General features: G+C 40.6%; 1 protein-coding gene across 5 annotated transcripts in view; it reads right to left on the bottom strand.

The window, feature by feature from the left end:
* Positions 1-21,322, bottom strand: part of ap5z1 (adaptor related protein complex 5 subunit zeta 1) — a 56,803-nt gene that overhangs the window by 23,370 nt on the left and 12,111 nt on the right. For all 5 annotated transcript variants that reach the window (XM_041206457.1, XM_041206458.1, XM_041206454.1 and 2 more), the window contains exons 4-13: positions 19,911-20,055; positions 18,007-18,116; positions 17,093-17,261; positions 13,501-13,641; positions 10,376-10,413; positions 9,290-9,452; positions 7,220-7,398; positions 6,899-7,041; positions 4,633-4,782; positions 2,695-2,806 (exon numbers count right to left, since the gene is read on the bottom strand). In XM_041206457.1, the coding sequence (XP_041062391.1) occupies positions 2,695-2,806; positions 4,633-4,782; positions 6,899-7,041; positions 7,220-7,398; positions 9,290-9,452; positions 10,376-10,413; positions 13,501-13,641; positions 17,093-17,261; positions 18,007-18,116; positions 19,911-20,055 (1,350 nt within the window). The remainder of the gene's footprint in view (positions 1-2,694; positions 2,807-4,632; positions 4,783-6,898; positions 7,042-7,219; positions 7,399-9,289; positions 9,453-10,375; positions 10,414-13,500; positions 13,642-17,092; positions 17,262-18,006; positions 18,117-19,910; positions 20,056-21,322) is intronic.

The following is a 21,322-nucleotide window of genomic DNA, read 5'->3' on the forward strand; positions in this document are numbered from 1 at the left end:
TTCTGCTCAACATGTCCCGGTTTTGACTTTTGAAAATCTGGTCACCATCAATTATGCCAAGGCTGGCAGGTAAGGAGGAGGTCTTACCGAACATGAGCAAGAAAATACAAATGCTGAGACCAGGTAATAGTCACAGCCTCAGTATAAAACAAGTAGGAGAGTTGGCAATGCTTCAGGTTAGAACCTTAAAATCCAAAAAAAAGACCAGCCATCACCCTGCCTGTACCTTAAACCCTAGAGCTTTTATGTAAAATGCAGCTGAATATAGAGCCTATTCTTTAGTATCTTTGCTACCTGGCGAAAATATTATACAGGAACTGAAATCTCGCTTATGCTAAGATCCGGTAATATAACCTGTAACTCCAAAGACTCATTTCTCTTTGTCAGTGAGTGCACATTCTTGCATCAATTATTATAAGCATAATTCTGATTTATTTTAAGAAGGTGATTTTTAATAAGCAATGAGAAGAACAGAAGGCCTGTAGATAAAAGCAAAATACTGCAGGTATTCTGCTGGAAATCTGAAATAAAAACAGAAAATGTTGGAAAAACTCAGGTCTGGCAGCATCAGTCAAGAGAGTAACAGAGTTAACGTTTTAAGTCCAATGTGACTCTTCTTTGGAACTGACAGGTAAGTTTGGAGCAAGAATGAGTAATTAGTGATTCAGTACCAATGTGAGGGGTGTTAGGAAATAGATATAGCTTAAGAAAGTTATACTTGTATTTGTGGTTGTTAGGAAGAGTTTTAGCTTTAAAATTCAAGTTTGATTTGTACTTTTGTATGTGTGTGTTCCGTCAAGTGGAATTTTAGTTTCACTTTCAAAGGCTGCTTGCATTTTAATGAGGTGTTTTACGACTCCTATAAAGTGAAAGTAAACATACAAGGCTTGAAGTGCTGTTGCCTAGCAACAGGGGGTCAGATAGGCAGGTTCCTCCCACATATACACACATGGAAGAAGAAAAACAGTAGTTTTGATTTGGAAGCTGTGGAGTTCAGCTGGTTTTTGAAAGTTGCTGCCAGGAGAAACTGGAGCAACCGGGACAGATAGAAGCCACAAGCTAAGAAAAACCACAAAAGTCCAGGGGAGTGGAAGAAGAGAAAGTCCAAAGAAGACCTTCTAGTTAAAGGAAGGACAGGAACCTGGGAAAAGGTCCTGTTAAGTGAAGTCAAGAGTGAGGGACAGAGAGAAAGGCTCCAAGCTTCAGATTTAAAGTGAGAACAGCTTGCAAGAGGCAAGAAGGTTCAAAGGAACAACTGGTGGTCTGTAACATTTTGCTATGAACATGTGCAGCAATGGTGTACTGTTAATGCTGAATTGGTGAGAGAGAATGCATGGAAGACAGCTCGAATGCATGTGGTGATCCAGGAGAGAAGAAATTCAGAAGGAGAGTTTGAAACTCTGAAGGTGAGCAAGGCGTCTGAGAGAAAGCATCAGTTTGGGAGAAGAATCCAAGGCTAGTTCCTGGAGAGTGGAGATTGGAATCCCTTGTGTGAAAGACGGAGTTCATTGAGACAAATGTCTGGGGGGAGTTGAGGAAAGATCCATAGCATCTGTTTGAGATGGCATCTGTCACTTGGTTTCAGAGTGTGATGTGTCTGACCACAGGGTGCCATAGGTTTACATGGACTGTGTATTTACTGTGAACATTAGAATATAAGATAGCTTTTGTAATTTGTGTTATCCTTTCAAATCTGTGTACATCTGTAAAGGTAGAGTTGTGGATGAAGAAGTATTGTAATATAATTCATCTTTTCTTGTGTTAGAAATGTTTTATTCTTTTGTTAAAAGTTCATCAGCTGACTTCTACGCCTCTGTTCAGCAGCTACTCTCCAAGTATCTAAACAAACAAAAAAGTTAGAATCTATCAAACTGGGTTCCATTCTGGGATCAGGCTTGTCCGGGGGTAACTTCAGCTTGGATCATAACAAGGGCACCCAAGAATTTTAAATTCTCAGGGTGTAGACGTTAGCCTTTATTGCCCATCCCTGGTAAGGTGACGGTAAGCCTTCCTGAAGCTGTCTGATACAACAGAGAAGCTCGTAAGGTCACTTAAGAAGGCAATTAAAGTCAACCACGTTGGAGTGGGTTTGGAGTTACATATGGGCCAGACCAGATAAGGACAGCAGGTTCCCTCCCGTGAATAACATTAGTGAATGAACTGGATTTTCACCATAATTTTACAGTTTCATAGTCACTTTTACTAACACCAGTTTTTTTATTTCTAAACTAATTTTATTTTCTTTTAAAAAAATTTTTTTAGAAACTGAATCTAAATTTTCAAACTGTTATGGTGGAATTTGAACAGGTATTTTCCTGGATTATTAGACCAGGCCCCTGAATTACTATTCTAGTAACATAACCAACAGGATAACATAAACTGGAAACAAGTTCTTCTTTTCAAACTTCTGAATCGCTATTGAGTCATTGTAAGTGAGAAGTCTTAATTGTATCAGTGACTAACAGATAGCTCAGAGTGTAGCCAATCCACAGGGCATTCGTAACATGATGCAAAACACTGACAGCACAGATTCTGGGGTACTCGAAAGTGATTCCTCTGTAGTACAAGTGGCATAGCCCTTAACACTGGTACTGAATTTTACAAATTGCTTTCTCAATAGGAATCAGTGAAGCAGGCCACATTGACAAATAACACAAGCAATGGATTAAACTTGTTGCAATGACGTTCCGTTACCTGGGTGACAACATTGAAGAAAACCTGCAACAGAATGGGGACAGTCTGAGCACACTGTACAACTCTGGGCTGCTGAGCCATGTCCAAAAGCACTTCATGAAGCAGGTTTAATCTGTGAAAGGAATTGCATACTCAATCAGAGCAGGGGAAGCAAAGACATTGCACACATACCTCCTCATTTATTCTTCTACCACACATTTCACACTGCAGAAATGTTCATTCTCTTCTACCCTCGCTACATACAAAAAACCTTGTTTACTGATAGATGCTTTAGCCTTCCTTTAGATCTCTCCCTCCCCCACTCAAAGTGGCCCAAGTTGAATGCTCCTAAAATTACTCCCTTTTCTCCCTATGGATCTTGCCTGTATTGGATGGGCAGTGAGGGTGAGATGAAGGAGAGCCGACCCGTAACTACAGAACATTTATGGCACAGAAGGAGGCCAATTAGATCTGTGCCAACCAAAAAGAGCTATCCAGCCTAATCCCACTTTCCAGCTCTTGGTCTGAGGCCTCGTAGGTTATGGCACTCTAAGTGCCGATCCAAATATTTTTAAATGCAATGGCGATTTCTGCCTCTAACACCCTTAAAGGCAGTGAGTTCGAGACCCCACCACCCTCTAGGTGAAAATGTTTCTCACCTCTCTCTGAATCCTTCTACCAATTACTTTAAATCTATGCACCTTTGTTATTAACTTCTCTGCTAAGGGAGGTTAATCTGCCCTACCTACTCTATGTAGGACCCTCAATTTTATACACATCAATTAAATTTCCCCTCAGCCTCCTCTGTTCCAAAGAAAACACTTCTGACAACATCCTCCTAAATCTCTTCCGTACCCTCCTTAGAGCGATCACAGCTTTCCTATAATGTGGTGACCAGAAATTTTCACAGTACTCCAGCTTTGGGCTAATTAGTGTTTTATTAATTAGTATACAGTTCTAGCACAACCTCCCCCACTCTTGTATTCTGTGTGTCCACTAATAAAGGTAAGTATCCCATATGCCTTCTTTACCACCTTATCGACCTACCTTGCTACCTCCAGGAATCTATGAACATGCACTCCTATGTCCCTCTGTTCCTTTGCATTTCTCAGTATCCATTAACTTTGTACTTTCTTGATTTGTCTGCTATCCCCAAACTTATTACCTCCTACTTCTCTGGACTGAATCCTTTTGCCACTTTTCTGCCAAACAGAGCAGACACGTTGATATATTTCTCACTATCAACCACAATGCCAACTTCTGTTTAATTTGCAAACTTCTTAATCATGCCCCTAAATTCAAGTCTAACGTCTGAAAAGCAAGGGGCCCAGTACTGAACTCTACAGAACCTCACTGGAAACAGCCTTCCAGTCACAACTATCAACCATTACCCTTTGCATCCTGCCAGAGCCAATTTGGATCTAATTTGCCACTCCAGTTCAGACACCTCAGCAAAATGTACAAGAAAATCCGTGTTAAAGTAACGACCTGCATTTTAAACAGCACCTTTCACAATCTCAGGATGTCCCAAAGAGTTTTACATCCAGTTAAGTAATTTTGAAGTGAAGCCATCGTAATGCAAAATAAAGCATAGCAGCCAATTTGCACAAAGCAATCTCTTGCAAACTGCAATGAGATAATGACCAGATAATCTGTTTTATTCATGTTGCTGGAGAGATAAATAATGGCCAGGTCAGTGCTGCAAGAATATTTTTGATTATTTTAATGATATGTTTTCTGTAATATCAGAACCTAGGATTTTTGTTTTTTAATATTTCACCATTATTCACAGAAGAGTGATCTCACATGCCAGATGAAAACCAGAGACAAATCACTGGCTCAAAGTGAAAATCGCAAGTCACTTTGACTGCAACAAAACCCAAGGCCCCAGGGGTTGTGAATCAATCAAGCTTACCCCTCAATTGTAGCCCACAAATTAAATCGTTATGGTCTGTGTACCTGTCAATAGTGTCCCCTGCTCCCGCCTCTACCCGGAGGATATAAAAAAACATGCTCTGGTAGTACTGGTCCTGGAGTGCTTCTGCAGAGTTCAGGGTCTTTCTGCTCTGATCTGTAATCACCTTATCGCTTGCTAGGAGGGTCAGTGACCTAGTGAATTCAAAACAAAGGAGAATTTGAGTGAGGCTGAACATTTAAACAAATGGCTAATGATACTACACACAGGGAGTCAGACACACTGTCACAGTTTTAGCAAAGATCATTCTGGCATCTATTGTGATCACAGAATTAATATTTAGCATTTTATGAAATGGGTGAACATGCAGGTAAACTTTAATTAGGTACTAGTCTGCTCTCAAGGGTCAAGTTAACACAAGTATTTAACAGTTTTTAGGAACAACATACGAACATAGGACTTAGGAGCAGGAGTAGGCCATCCAACCCTTCGAGCTTGCTCCGCCATTCAATAAGATCACGGCTGATCTGGTTATGGTCTCAACTCCATAACCCTCGACTCCCTCATCTATCAAAAATCTGTCTAACTCAGACTTGAATAAATTCAATGGCCCAGCCTCCACTGCTTCCTTGGGGGCAGAGAGTTCTGCAGACTAATGACCCTTTGAGAAAAAAAAATTCTCCTCATCTCTGTCTTAAACAGTGGACCTCTTATTCTAAAACTGTGTCCCCATTTCTAACCTCTCCCGCAAGTAGAAACATCCTCCTGGTATCCAACCTATCAAATCCCCTCAGAATCTTAAATTTCAGTGAGATCACCTCTCATTCTTGTAAACTCCAAAGGATATAGGCCCAACCTGCTCAACTTTTCTTCATAAGATAAACCCCTCATTCCAGGTAGGGAATTTTAGCTAAGAAATACAATGCTGAGTTATTTTTCTTTAAAAGAGAAGTGAATCATTTAATATCGCTACTTCCAAGACTTCACTCTCATTTTGAACAGTAATTAATTTGTTAATTTGGATCTAAGGTGAAGGGAATTAGCTAGTTCATCAAAATCCATGTACCCAGACTACTGTGTGACATGGGCAAATGAAGGTTACTGAGGAGGCCTGTGTCTGAGTGCTCTGTCGCCTAAGCCGACACAGCACAACTGTTTTAGTGTATGAAGCCTTGTATCGGCAGCTCAGCTCATTTCTCTGGAGTCTGTAAGCCCTGGATGGAGATGAACTGATCATGTTTGACTGAGATCTGAATTAAATTATCACTGAATCTTCCTTAACTGTGGAAAAAAAAGAAAACCACAGCTGTGCCCAATTGCTGAGCGGGTACACATGCCGCATGGTGAAACTAAACTCTTTAGACCAGAAATTCACAGGTCCAATTCCTGTTTACTTGAACTCAGCTAAGAAAGCAGGTGTGCTGCAATTGGCCTTAGTGTTCTAAGCTAGGGAGAGGGAGGATCAGCTAAGGATCCCACTCCTGATTCATATGTATCTTCAGGCACTCACTATGCAGATACACACACGAGAATGGCAACTTGGAGGAGAGGTAACAAGCCTTCAAACACTCACAGAAGTATAACGCATTACGAGCCAGGGTGTTGAGGAGAGGAAGGAGTGAAGTAAAACTATTAATGTCCTTTGCAATGAAAGCAAGTGACAAATGCTTAAACACGAGAAGAATGCATGTTCTGGAAATCTGAAATAAGAACAGAAAATGCTGGAAACACTCAGGTCAGGCAGCACCTATGAAGAGAGAAACAGTTAACGTTTCCGTTTGATGACCTCTCATTAAACCCAGGAGCCAAATGTCCCCTTCATTTTCCATATGATTTTAGTAGGTGAGAAACAAAACTTGCATTTATATAGTCTTTTCATGGCTACCAGATGTCTCAACGCATATTGTAGTCAATGAAGTACTTTTGAGGTGTAGCTTTAATCCTGTTGTAATGTAGGAAACATGACAGCCATAGCAAACTCCCAAAAACTGCAATGTGATAATAAGATAATCTGTTTCGTGATGTTGATTCAAGGATAAATAACTCCCCTGCTCTTATTCAAAATAGTGCCATAGGATTCCTTACATCCACCCAAGCAGGCAGTTGGGGCCTAGGTTTGATGTTTCATCCCAAAGACGGCATCATCCGACAGTGCAGCGCTCCCTCAGTGCTGCTTGGAATGTCAGCCTTAATTTTTGCATTCAAGCCTTGGAACTGGGCTTGGACCTGGAACCCTGTGACGTAGAGGCAAGAGTTTCACCAATTGAACCACTGCAGATATTGAGGGGCCACCTACAGTTTAATCAGTACCTGAGCTGGGCTTCAAGTGCTGCAGTCAGGCAGGGGAGGTCAAGCAATGAATGGAGCATCTCAATCGACGTGTCTGGACGAATCAGATCAGGCAGCAATTCAATGAACTCAGGGAACAAGGATGGTGTGTTCCAAGCTAAGAACTGATAAGAAAGACACAAGAATTATACATAGACAGAAAAGATTCACCTTGCATCCAGAGTCTGAAGAGGCTGGAATGGATCAGTACTTTACAATATCCTGACATTGTGTCTGAGCTACAATTAGCTGCTGCTACAGGAGATATAGGCATTTCTCTATTGGTGTACATCAAATTCTCACCTTCAGCAGATTTGGGAAGCTCTTGTGAAAAATACCAACATTTTCACTCAGCGTTTTCCTATTCCGCCTGCAGAACTGGAAAAACTCAAAGGCCACCATTGTGTCATGGTAGCGTTCAGAAGGGATCTTGGTGAATAAGTGTCGGTAAACAGCTTCAGAATCCACGGCTGCCAGCTCACCTGAAATGTGGAAAAGTTCAGGACTTGTTGCATACATGGTTGATGTTCTATGGTGACACCATTAACAATAGCTTGCATTAATGTAGCGTCTTTAACTTAGTAAAATGTCCCAAAGCATTTCACAAGAGCATCATCAAACAAAATTTGACAGCAAGGGGATATCATAAGGAAACGTTAGGGCAGATGACCAAAAAGCTTGGTCAAGGAGGCAGGTTTTAAGCAGCATCGTAAAGGAGGAAATCAAGCTAGAGAGATGGAGAGATTTAGAGAAGGGATCCCAGAACTTAGTGTCTTGGAAGCTGAAGCAAGTCTGCTAATGGTGGAATGATTGAAATTAAGAATGCTCAAGAGGCCAGATTTGGAGGAGCGCAGATATCTCAGGGGTTTGTGGAGCTTGAGATAATTACAGAGATAGGGAAGCGCAAAAGATTTAAAAACAAGGGTGAAAGAATATTAAAATCAAGGCATTGCTCAACTGTAAGCCACTGTAGGTCATGGAGAACATGGGGTGATGGGTGAACAGGACACAGTGTGAGTTAGGACACGAACAGCAGAGTTATGGATAACCTCAAGTTTATAGAGGGTAGAATGTGAGAGGCCAGTCAGGAGTGTGTTGGAATAATCAAGACTAGAGGTAACAAAGGCATAGATGAGGGATTCAGCAGCAGATGAACTGAGGCAGGGATAGATTCAGGTGGTTATGAAAGTGGCAATTGGCACTCTTGACAAATCCACAACATTGCCAAGAGTGTTGTGGATTTGTGGAAGCTCACCTCAGGGTCAAATAGTGCACCAAAGTTGCAAATTCAGCCTTTGACAGTTGCTAGTGAGGGGGATGGAAGCGGTGGTTAGGGAACAGAGTTTGTAGTGGGGACTGAAGGCAATGGCTTTGGTCTTCTCAATATTTAACTGGAGGAAATTTCTGCCCGTTCAATACTGGATATCAGACAAGCAGTGTGACACTGTAGAGACAGTGGAGGGCTTGAGAGGGGTAGCGGTGAGTTAGAACTGTGAGTCATCAGCATACATATGGAAACTGAGGCTGTGCTTTCTGCGTGTCGTCGGGAGGGGCAGCATTTGGATGAGAAATAGGAGGAGCCAAGGATAAATCTCTGGGGAACATCAGAGGTAATGGTGCAAGAGCAGAAAGAGAATCCATTGAAGAGGCATTGTAAGAGGATGGTGTGGTCAACTTTGTCAAAGGCTTCAGACAGGTCAAGAAGGTTGAGGAGGGATAGTTTACCTTTTACCTTTTTCACAATCACATGAGGTGTCAGAGGTAACTAGGAACCATTAAAAGTGTTGTTTCCTATTCCAAATGATAATGTAAGTTGGATGTGGGAGGGTGGGTGTTGGGGTAACACGATCAGCCACCAAATTTCATCTGCCACAGTGCAGGAGAGTTCATTAAATGCTTAGGTTTTTCAGTACCTCAGCATTATGAGAGGATGAGGCAATTTGGTGCAAAAACTATATCAAAACGTGATCAAAAGGTTCATGTTTACATTTCCTCTCAGGTGGATGTAAAAGATCCCATTGCACTATTTCGAAGACCAGAGGTGTTCCTCCCAGCTCAGGACTAATATTTATCCCTCAGCCAACATCAATTAAACAATTATCTGCTCATTATCACATTGCTATTTATGGGATCTTACCATACAAAAAATTGACTGCTGCATTTCCTACGTTAAAACAATGACTACACTTCAAAATTAGTACATTGGTTGTAATCCACTTTGGGACATCCTAAAGTGGTGACAGGCACTATATAAATGTAATTCTTGTTTCCTTTCTGTGTTTCTATCATTGCTTCAGTTCTATTTAGTCAAATCCAACCACATGACTCTAGACATGTGTAACAGCGGCCAAGAATGGGTTAATTTCTACTTACTGTGATTTAGATAGAATTGAGTAACTGGAAGCAACACTCTGGCAAAAACAGAGTCTGAACTGATCCTCCCATACAATGCTTTCACTACTGGAAAGGCTCGATACACAAACTGTGGATCCTGTCGACAGATCAGGTCCAACAAAGTCACTGCTTCAACAAGACACTAGGAGACAAACACAAGGTACAATAAGCCAGCAACAAAGCAAAGCAAAAAATTAAAAGAAAAAAGAAATCAAAAATTAGGTTTTTCAGCGTTTTCTGATTTTCTTTCAGAGTTCCAGAATTTGCAAGTTTTCTTTTTCTCTTTGGAGTGAAGACGTCCTATACAGTTTGGTGTAGCAGTCACCCAGAACTCCTCATCTACCGCTATCAGTAATTAACTCTTAACTAAATCTCACTTTTGAAAAAAAACATCTTTTGAAATGTGTGTGAAACTTTGCCTTCCTCCAGAGTTGTGTAGAATGTTGTCTGTCCTTCCTGAATCCTGTAAAATATTAGATAACCCCCTAAAATACTGGATGTCTATCCTGTGTTGTTCGAAATGTTATATGTTGCTCCTGCGGTGTATAAAGTATCAGATGGCCCTCTGGTTGTACCCTCAGGTCCACATGCTCATAACCATCTGCCATTCCTTGAGAGGTTTGCCAGCCTTTTGCCAAACTGCTTGGGGAAGCAGAACATAGAAATTAAGTTTTCACCTTTACACAACTAGTCCTGCAAACAGAGATGTCTACTTACGACTAAACGTGGAGGAGATTTGGAGACTGAGATTGCAGCAAGGTTTTTATTACTGTCTACTCTGTTCTCCATGCTAACTAATTTTGCACAGAAGCAAGATAATTTGGGGAGACCAAGGGAAGAAAATAAATAAATAACTGGTTTTAAGTACAAACAGTTAAGTTTGTGAATAAAAACAAATGCCACATTTCCGCTTTTCCAATGCAAAATATAAAACAATAAACTTCAGTCAACACAGAACATAGGTTTACTTTTTAATTATACTAGCTAACGTGAGAGAAACAGACTCTCTCCATAACTTTCATCTTGGAGTGTTTGTTTTCAACCAATAGTGCTTGAACTACTTACAGCTTTCTGGAGTTCTGAGTCAGATTTCTTTAGAGCGTCTATTGCAAAGAGAAAAAGTTACATTTTAAAATCACAATGACTGATAAGAGCTAGTATATGGCAAAATATTGTAATCGCATTGTCACATAATGCCAAAGGAAATGGAGGTTTGTAGGTGGTACTTCAATGGACCACAAATCAGTGGGACATGGGATAATTTCCCAAGTTCCCAATCCCAGTCAGACTCTAAACTGCATGGATGCGCAATCTGAAAACGCACCATGCAGTGCAACAGCCCATATCCCCTTAAGATGTGCACAGCAATCCTGGGCACACTGCAACAAACAGGCTGCAGACAACAAAGAAAACTGGATGGAATTTTGACCACATTGCACTGAAGGTGTACAGAACCCATGGCTTAGCACATGCCAACAAGGAGGAAGGATTGCAAACACAAAGGTCAACTGTACATCACTGCTCTTGGGCATCTCTGAAAAAACAGCAACACTGCCAAAGGTCAGGCAGCAAATCACTTGCATATCTTCTCAAAACAGGAAATGGGGCATAGTTAAGAGTGAGAGTAAAGAAAATTGGATGGGGAGAAGGTGACTATAGGGAGAAGGAACAACGGGCTATTAAAGAGAATTTTTATAAAACAAGGATGGTTGCAACTCCAGAAAAATGCTGCCTTACTGGTCTAAAATATCGTGCATACACTGGACACAGCAAGTGAAAATGTTTGTACTGAGCCAGGAGCCAAGTATGTAAATACACAGATATAAGTCAATCAAGCACTGCAGCAGTTAAGAGAGTCTCATAGCATGCTCTAGTGGCAAAAAGCAAACATTGCAACATCACAATTTCACTAAGAAATGACATTTGCACATTTTCTATAGATTGAAACTCAGCAAAGTTAGCAGATCGCCACCACTAGATCACTATATCAGGACATTCTTTCAAACAGCCAAATTTCTTATAATCAGGCTTGACTGTACCTATTTCTACCCTTAGCCTTTTTAACAAAATAATTAACTGTGTGCTTGTTGTCAATAACCTACTGCAGAGTTACCACTCCACATATTTGTGCAAAGAGACTAAAAAGATGTAATCATGTCAAGTTTGTTGACTACAAATGAAAAATTGACTGCAAATATTTAATTTAGCTCCATGTTTCATCTGGATTCTGTGTCATTCTAGATAATAATTCTAAATCAACAACACAGGAATGGAGCAAGGAACTAAGTGCTGGATTAATCATCAGTGTGTGCTGACAATTACTTTAATTGCTCATTATCCTATGCAAGATTTGTATCACCTCAACAGGAAAAACGTGAACAAAAGCATAATTAATCGGTTAAACTGAACCAACAATATTTTAAATCAATACTTCACTCAAAATCGAATCGTTTAACACATGTAAAAAACTTTACAAAGATTTTTTGGTCAATAATCATTCATAATATAAAGTGTTTATCATTTAAATTATTTTAATTATATTTGCTTAAATTATTTTAATTATATTTGCTTAAATTATTTTATTTAAATTTTGACATGTGGTGCCAGTATTCTAAAACCATTCTACAAGATTTGAACACTCCAGACAATTTTACCACTTCATATAATTTAATCCATAGAAACATACAGTGCATAAGGAGGTCATTTGGTCCATCATGTCTGAACCAGTTCTCTGAAAGTTACCAATTAAAGCCAAACCACTGTTCTTTCCCACAAATGTTTATTATTATTAAATATTCATCCAATTTCCTTTTGAAAATTAGTACTAGATCTGCATCTCCTCACCCTTTCAGGTAACGCATTCCAAGTCATCATAACTCGCTCAGTAGAAAAACTCTCTTCATGTCTCCCAGGCTTTCAAAAAGAAATGACCAATTATCTTAAACCAGTAATTTCTGGTGACTTAGCTCCTGCATGTGGAAACAGTTATTTCCCCTCCCCTACGAAAACCAACCAGAGTTTTGAACACTGCTTACTAAATCTTCTTGCTACAATGAGCACAATCCCAGTTTCTCCAGTTGCTTCACATAACTGACGTTCCTTATCCCTGGTTCCATTCTGGTAAATTCCCTCTATACTTTCACCAAAGCCTTGAAATCCTTTCTGATGTGCAATGTCCAGAATTGAACTCAATATTCAGGCTGAGTCTAACCAGTGATTATATAAAGATTTACCATAACTCCCTTGCTTTTACCCTCAATGTTTCTATTTATAAAGTCATACTTTTTAATAATAGTTGCGCAGAGGAATATCAGCATTCATTTTTAAACGTATGTTTTCAGAGTAATATTGAAATTGCTTAGTGGCAAAATGTTGCCTACCAACTTTCATGGGTTACAGAAAAAATTCAAGTACTTGAATTATCTCAAACTGGAAATGTAGGACCAGTATTCTCCAATATAAAAAGCAACAGATAACCAATCATTCAGGGCTGCTGCCATTTCTATTCAGTTAGTTGCATTTCTGGAGAATTAACAACATTAAAGGTTTTCCAATACATTTCATTTTCTGAATCATATAAAGATTCTGAACACTTCAGAACCTTAGAATAAAACATAAATATAGATCGTTGATACAAGAGCTGAGAAAGTTCAATGTTCTGCTTGCACTTGCCACTGTTGACCTCAAACCTCTTTGTTCTTTAATGTAAATACTCTTTTGAACCCAAGCAAAGCTACTTCACACAACCCAGAAGAAATGATAAGCGACTGCAGTTATATAAATAACTTAGCCAACAGATCTTCAGAATTACCTGCCCCTTCTCGATTGCTGTTAGGGAACTAGACTGTCTATCGTGGTCTAGGTGTCCTATTAACTAGTATAGGAGTAAGACATAGAAATTCATAAATATGATGCTCTGCAACAAAGGGCTAAGATGCAGCTTTGTTATCATGGTTTCCATCACAGCACAGGAGGTTAAATGCTTTTCAAAGGAAGAGCAAAAATGGATAGGTTCTAATCATCAGAGATAACATCTCTTAACAGCAGCAGATGTGGTGAACATTAGACAGTAGGTCATTTAATGCCCTCTCAACTGAGGAATTAAGTGAACTGCTTGCAAGAGCTAAAGTATAGTGGGGAAAAAGGTTTAAAGCAAATGGAATACAGATTTTCCCTGATAGTGTACTTACTTCTATCACTCTGTTCAATTAACCGATTGCAATACTCAAACGTCTTCTCCCGTAGACGCTCTTTAGGAGGCATTAGACGACTTGATGTCGAGGAAGCAGAAACCATTGACATTACAGAGCTGTCTAACTCTGACTTTTCATCTAAAAAGAGATTAATCAAGTTCCATCAAGCAGCAGCATTTCTATACTATTTAGATCACATCAGTTAATTATGGTGAAGTGAGGATAAAGGAAAAGCAATAGGCTTAGTAAAAGTATCTGGGTAAACACATGGTCACTAGCGCATATCAAAGTCATAATCTTCTCGCAAACAATCACAAAAGGAAACAAAGCCAAACAAGATTTCTTAAAGTCAGTATTTTTTAAACCTATCTTAACTCAGATTAAGCAAGTGTTAATTATCACTTTGGACTGAACTGTTTCCTGTCCCATTGATCCACCTGCATGCTCACATTTTCTGGTTCTTTGGAAAATTGCCAATGATTTGCATTGGATAAATCTGCATAGAAGATTTGGCTCCTCACCATATAATTAGACCATCATTCTAATAATCGTTCAATGCAAATTAAACATTGAAATATACTAAAAGGTGGACAGATCAATCTTGCGGTTGGAATCCAGAAAACTGAACTATGATCTACTTTGGTCACAGGCCACCTCTGAAAGTTTGAAGGATAAAACTTTTCTAAAGTCAAGTCAGCAGATTATGCTGTTTTGCGTAGAGGAATCTTTTGTCCATCACATGCATAACTTGAGTTAATGAGCACAAGGTGATGATGCAGTATCACACTTCTATAAACTATGTTACAGTGCCCGAGCCAAAACAGCAATCTCTGCATTCAGGTGCGCTTCCAATTACCAAATGGAAAATAATGCCCTTTGTCTTTCTTATTTCCAATAGTTTTCTTCAGAATCCCAGCAGTGAGATCTGTGAGCAATGACATAGTTAGCCGCTGCCGATTACAGTCATCACAATATCCTTCACAGGTGAGAGCTGTTTCAATATAAAATGACATTATGAATGGTAATTAAAGAGAAGATGCTGGCATCTATGCTCATGATTAACCATTCGTAGTGTGGAATTTGACTGCAGCCACATGGTCAATTTATTTATATTACAGTACTGCAGTGCAACTGAGGTTGTAATTACTCCAGAGGCACAAAACACCACTGGGCAAAGCTTTTTCTGTTTCTAGTAGCAAAGCACAACTGATAGTAAAAGCAACATAAGAACATAAGACGTAGGAGCAGAAGTAGGCCATTCAGCCCATCAAGTCTGCTCCGCCATTCAATGAGATCATGGCTGATCTGATAATCCTCAACTCCACTTTCCTGCCTTTTCCCCATAACCTTTGATTCCAATACTGATTAAAAATGTCTATCACAGTCTAGAATATACCTAACAACCCAGCCTCTACAGCCCTCTGCAGTAAAGAATTCCACACAATGCAATCTCTACCATCTGCTATTTTATTCTGGCCTGTTAACCTTCAGGCATCTTCTTCCCATGTCATTAGGAACAGGAGAAGACGAGTATGCCCACTGGGTCTACTCCACCATTCAATTAGATTATGGCTGATCTACACCTCACCTCCATTTTCCCATCTTTACTCCATAGCTCTTGATACCCTTACATCACAAAAATCTAACGAGGACATAAGTGAACCATTGTAATTTTTTTTTTTTACAGCAATCATGTTTATTTCCAGACTCTTTTGTATTTTAAACTGAATTTTTAAACTCCCATGGTGAAATTTGAACTCAAATTCTCTGGATTATTAATTGACGTGCCTGGATTACTAGTACTGTGGTATACCCACCATGATATTGTATCTGCCACTGCCTAAAGTGAATTTACAGTAAGGCCAAGGCAATGACCCCTACACAAATTACGCATACCTCCATTAGTTTCAGCCAGTCTCTGAATAAGCCCAATAATCAGGCAAATTTTACAAGGGAGCCAGATTTTATTGCAGGCATTTCTCTAGCCAGTGCCCCTTTAATGTAAATGGGGCAAAGGAGTAATGCCAGCGTCAGAAAGGCACTTTACCTAGGGTTTCCACTCTAGTTAGATGTATATCTAGGGGTTTCATCACAGCTAAATCTCCAGGAGTTTGTTTCACAGAATCACACAGTGCAGAAGAGGCCCTTTGGCCCACCGAGTCTGCACCAACACGTGAGAAACACCTGACCCACTTACCTAACCCCATTTACCAGCACTTAGCCCATAGCCTTGAATGTTATGACGTGCTAAGTGTTCATCCAGGTACTTTTTAAAGGATGTGAGGCCACCTGCCTCCACCATTCTTCCAGGCAGCGCATTGCAGACTGTCACCAACCTCTGGGTAAAAAAATATTTCCTCACATCCCCCCTCAATCTCCTGCCCCTTACCTTGAACTTATGTCCCCTCGTGACTGACCCTTCAACTAAGGGGAACAGCTGCTCCCTATCCACCCTGTCCATGCCCCTCATAACCTTGTACACCTCGATCAGGTCGCCCCACAGCCTTCTCTGCTCCAACGAAAACAACCCAAGTCTATCCAACCTTTCATCATAACTTAAATGTTTCATCCCAGGCAACATCCTGGTGAATCTCCTCTGCACCCCCTCCAATGCAATCACATCCTTCCTATAATGTGGCGACCAGAACTGCACACAATACTCCAGCTGCGGCCTCACCAAGGTTCTATACAACTCCAACATGACCTCCCTACTTTTGTAATCTATTCCTCGATTGATAAAGGCAAGTGTCCCATATGTCTTTTTCATCACCCCATTAACATGCCCCTCCGTCTTCAGAGATCTATGGGCACACATGCCAAGGACCCTTTGTTCCTCAGAACTTCCTAGTGCCATGCCATTCATTGAATACTACCTTGTCAAATTACTCCTTCCAAAGTGTATCACCTGACGCTTTTCAGGGTTAAATTCCATCTGCCACTTATCTGCCCATTTAACCATCCCATCTATATCTTCCTGTAGCCCAAGACACTCAACCTCACTGTTAACCACCTGACCAATCTTTCCCGGCCAGTTAAACAACCCTTTTCTTTTAAATTTTTCTCCAGTGTTTTTATAACTAAAACAAAAATTAAAAGTTCGCACTTTTTAAAAAAAATTATATTTCTCCCAGGTTTCTCACAGCAATGTTCTGGAAATTAATCTTTAGTTCCTGGAGGGTTGGCAACCCTATCTGTACAATGCCTGTAGTTAAAGAAAATTGCAATGAATCTGATGGTAGAAATCTTTCCTTTCATCTGGCAGATGTTCAGAAATGCGAAAATGCCAACAAAGTTTGAACTATGTGAAAAACAGCACTTACTTCTTAGTGTTTAGGGAACAGGCTATCCCTGGAACCGAGATTAAGCAAAAGAACTGAATACTGAGAACAGAACCTCCTCAGGGAGAAGCACAGACAGAAAATACACAGCAGACCCATCAGCATTTAAAGAGAGAAAAGTTTTGGGTGTGCCCCTTCCTTGGAACCAATCTTTCCTCTCTGCAGAGGCCCACAGGTCTGCTGTGTATTTTCAGATTTCCAATTTTTAATGCAATTCCCACAATCTAAATCAGAGGTTTGTGACAAGTTACCTGCATCATTGCTGTTGACTCCACTTGCCCCGAAACACTGCAGCCACTTTCTGATCATGGAGAAAGAGTGCATGTTGAGCCATTGGTCCTCAGTGTAATATTGGCCAATGGAAAGTACGGTGAAGAAATCACCTGCTACTGCTCCATCCACCTCTAAAATGGAAGCAGGCTAACCAAGAGAAAAATAAACAACACTGTTAATGCTAGATAACCTAAAGTGATCTATCAAGTTCTCCTCCCTGTCTTGAAAGCATAGGCACCTTTTGGAAGCCATGGTCATCTCATCTGCATCTGATCAAGCCATCCATTTTTCCAAGTGTGAGCCTTGACAGTGATTGTTTGCAGGTTATTCAACAAGTTGCATCACAAACTAGCTCAATCTTCTCTTTATCTAATGTCCACAACCGCATGTTCCAGCGGGGTTCACTGGATACTAACAAGGAATAGACAAGGAAGTCAACTATAGGTCCCAGGCTGCAGCTAACATGTCACACAGCCGTGGATTGAACATGGGCCCTTCTTACCCTTTATGGCTTAGCTACTCACTTGAGAAGTTCGCTGAGTTATTAGGGGAAACTGAACAATTTAGACAAATTAATTAGGTAACAGCTAACCCACAATACTTTGTTTCTTAACACAAGGGCTATTAACAGTGAAACGCAAAAGAACATAGGGACAAATGTGATGGTTAGATTCCATTATGGTGGTTCTATAACTCAACAGTGTCACAAGTGCAGGTGTCCAGAGGAAGGCCTGAGATTCAGCTGTGTAAAAGTTGTCAGTTGACGCAGATATTTTTCAAAAGGTGGGGGGGAGCAAAATACAAACACAAGATCTTACGCCAGTCTTTGAAGGGTTAATGTGATGGCTGACATAGTACTACAGACATTAGTGTGACTTCCGCTTTCAATTACCTGTCGTGATCTTGGACTAAAGAAGCCTCCGGAGGAAAGGGAGACGCCCTGCAGTGTACTTGCATATCGCAGCCAATCAACAAGCTTCTTACTAACAGCATTCACCTGCTCTGTTGGGAAGAAATAGAAAACTTGCTGAGCCTGACTGGAATCTGATAATGGAGTCCATCAGTGTACATGACCTTATGGGATGATGTGCTTTGGAGTTTCTCTTTTCAATCAGCTTGGAACCAGACTATACTGGAAATATACTTCTCTTTCTCTTTTTCCTTCTTGTTAATCTGTGATTTCACACCTCCCTCGCTTAAAAATTTTGAAAAAGTATTTCACTGGACTCAAGACTTGTGGGAACTGTCTGTTCATTCTAAACACCTCAGCTGGGGCAGTTATGGAAACTAACCTTTACCATAACTAACCAGTTATGGAAACATGACAAAAAGTCACCTTGCAGCTCTTCACGCCTTTTTAAAAAAATAAAAAGTAATTTTTTTTTCTCTACTCATCAGGACATGAGGTGTCAGAGCTGGAGAACACTTGGGGAGCACTCAGTGCCAGTCAAGTACTCTGCAAGTCAGGCAGACCATGAGCCTGATGGTGAATGATGTCTACCATTCAACTCCACCTGTGTGCTTCAACAACAGCTTACTGTTTTGCGGTGCTTAACAAGAATAAAATCTTTTTGACACTGAGCCACAGAAGGAGAAATCAGGAAAGATGACCAGAATTTTGATCAGAGAGGTAGAGCTTTAAGAAATATCTTAAAAGAGGGGACAGAGTGAGAGGTTTAGGGAGGGAATTCCAGAGCTTAGGGTGTAGGCAGTTGACAGTAATGCCAACAATGGAGCATTTAAAATCAGAGATGCACAAGAGGCCAGACTGGAGGAGCACAGAGAGCTTGAAGGCTTGTAAGGTGGGAGGAAGCTATATTCAGAAAACTGCCCCTCAATGCACCAGTGTAGAGGTTGCCATGTCCCACACCATCTATCCTTGTGGCCTCTGAGTTTGCCACTTAATGCCATTTTTCACAAAAGCATGTGCATCTTGCATGCTGTGGATCCATTCTTCAAGGGGAGTAGGGGATGCATAAACACATTTTAACCAACAAATGGGAATCTTTTAGTTTGATCCCAAACTCAGATCCCAGCATTGAAAGAGATGTGGTGACTGTCCTCAAACCACTACAAATACTATTCTAAATCAGGGCAGGGTTGAAAGCCTCTAAGTTTCCTCCTTCCCAGGGAGGAAACTCTCTCTGCTTTTGTGTTCTGGAAAAAGTGTGAACAAAACAAATTGCTGGTGCAGACAGACAGTGGATGGAAGGTTGGGGAGACTGCACAGAGGAGGTCACATTTCCCAGCACAGCCCAAATGCTCCAATGCACTGCATTCCCTGGAAAAGCATTGTTTCAGTTGAAACTTCCTCTAAATTGAATTAAATCACACCCCTTTTACATTGATCAATCATGGTCCTTTTCACTGTTCATTTTATACCGCAAAGCAATTTCTTTTAAAGTTTCTCTCCTATAAAGTTGAAAGTGCACACAAAGAACTGATATTTTACTGCACTCTTCTATCGTGCTTCCAGTGCAGCATTACCATTTACTCTGCTTGCAGTTTATTGTTTCATTAATTTGAAAGGCATTCTTCACTGGTGTTGTTGGAATGAACAAGTTAGACAGCATGGATTAGTGTGTTATAAGGGGTTTGTATTCATTACAGGTGCAAGGAAGTGTTTATTTGGAAACTGAACTGCTACAAAAAGGGGTTGACAACAGAGCATTTACAAAGCAAGTTACTGACAACTGAGCTTGTTTAGGTAAAGATTTAAAGCATCAGTTTCATTAAGCAAAAAGTTAGGGTGGTTGTCGTGATTAGTATAATCCAACATCACCCCTGATCACTTACCTTCAGTGAGAGTTGCAGGTGCAAAGTCAAGGACTTTGGATAAAATAGGCACAAGAAACCGTGAACTTTGACCCTCAGCTTGGCGGGTTTCTAGCAGTTTCACAACACGACTACACACAGCTTCAACTTCATCGTTTTTACTCCCCTACACAGGGAATTACAATGAAACTGTTAGATTTAGTTCTACTACCTTCATTCTTCTTTCTCCTCCCATTCACTACCATAACAGAAGTTCACATATCCTTCCACAACTGGAAAACCAAGAAAGTTGGAGTTTTTCAACATTAGCGGTACTCCAGTGATCAACCTGCTGGAGAAGTGATTTGAATAGGGCAGACCGGTCAGCTTCTCCCTCCCAACAAAAAGATTCAATCCTTGAGCTCCACAAGCCTCAGTAAGGGCCTCGGCCAAGAAAAGGTAAAGGCACCTAACAAGTGTCCCAGGGACTCAAAACTCTTTTCTGAATTAAAAAAAGCATCGAGCTGCTAGAATTAGTAACTTAGAATAAGCATGAGATAGAAAAATACAATATAGACTGATCAGTGCCAATCTGATCTGTCTCTGCAACTCCCAGAGCAGCAAGAGGAAACTACAGGTCAACCTTACCATCAGTGGTTATGGGAAAAGCCTGATGCAAACCACAGGGATCCAGGTGGTTCTGTAATGTACTGATGCCAGTGAGGGCTCTCCCTGGTCTGCCACTGCACATATCCACTATGTGTGTTAAGGTTCATTCTGAGACAAACTTTATATTCATATGGGGAGGTGGTCGCATAGTGGTATTGTCACTGGACTGGTATTCTAGAGACCAGGATAATGCTCTGGGGGTTTGAATCCCACCACAACAGATGGTGAAATTTGAATTCAATGAAAATCTGGAATTGAAAGTCTGATGCTGGCCAGGGAACCATTGTCAATTGTCATAAAAACCCATCTGGTTCACTGATGCCCTTTAGGGAAGGAAATCTGCTGTCTGCTATCCTAACCTGGTCTGGCCTACATGTGACTCCAGACCCATAGCAGTGTTATTGGCTCTGAACAAGGGCAATTAGGGATGGGCAATAAATGATGGCCTAGTGAGCGATGCCCACATCCCATGAACAAATAAAAAATTCACGAGATGATCCAAGACACACACAGACGCCCTGGCAGGCTGCAGCTGGTTGCTCCACGCCTGGGTAACGGGTTGTGTTGTTCTCATCAGGGGTCGGAGTGCTCTCAGGGTCAATCAGAAGCCTACAGCTAGACAGGCAACTTACAGAGCTGAATGTGGTCACTCTGGGCCTGGGTTGAACTATTTGTATGGTACCTTATATTTATTCATTAAAAATGCTATAGAACAGTTACATAAAACCTAACACTATTAGCTTATTGTTTAGAAAGCTCTTGAGCTAGAATCTGAACAAAGATAT

This window comes from Carcharodon carcharias, chromosome 15, assembly GCF_017639515.1.
Source record: "Carcharodon carcharias isolate sCarCar2 chromosome 15, sCarCar2.pri, whole genome shotgun sequence".
NCBI lineage: Eukaryota > Metazoa > Chordata > Chondrichthyes > Lamniformes > Lamnidae > Carcharodon > Carcharodon carcharias.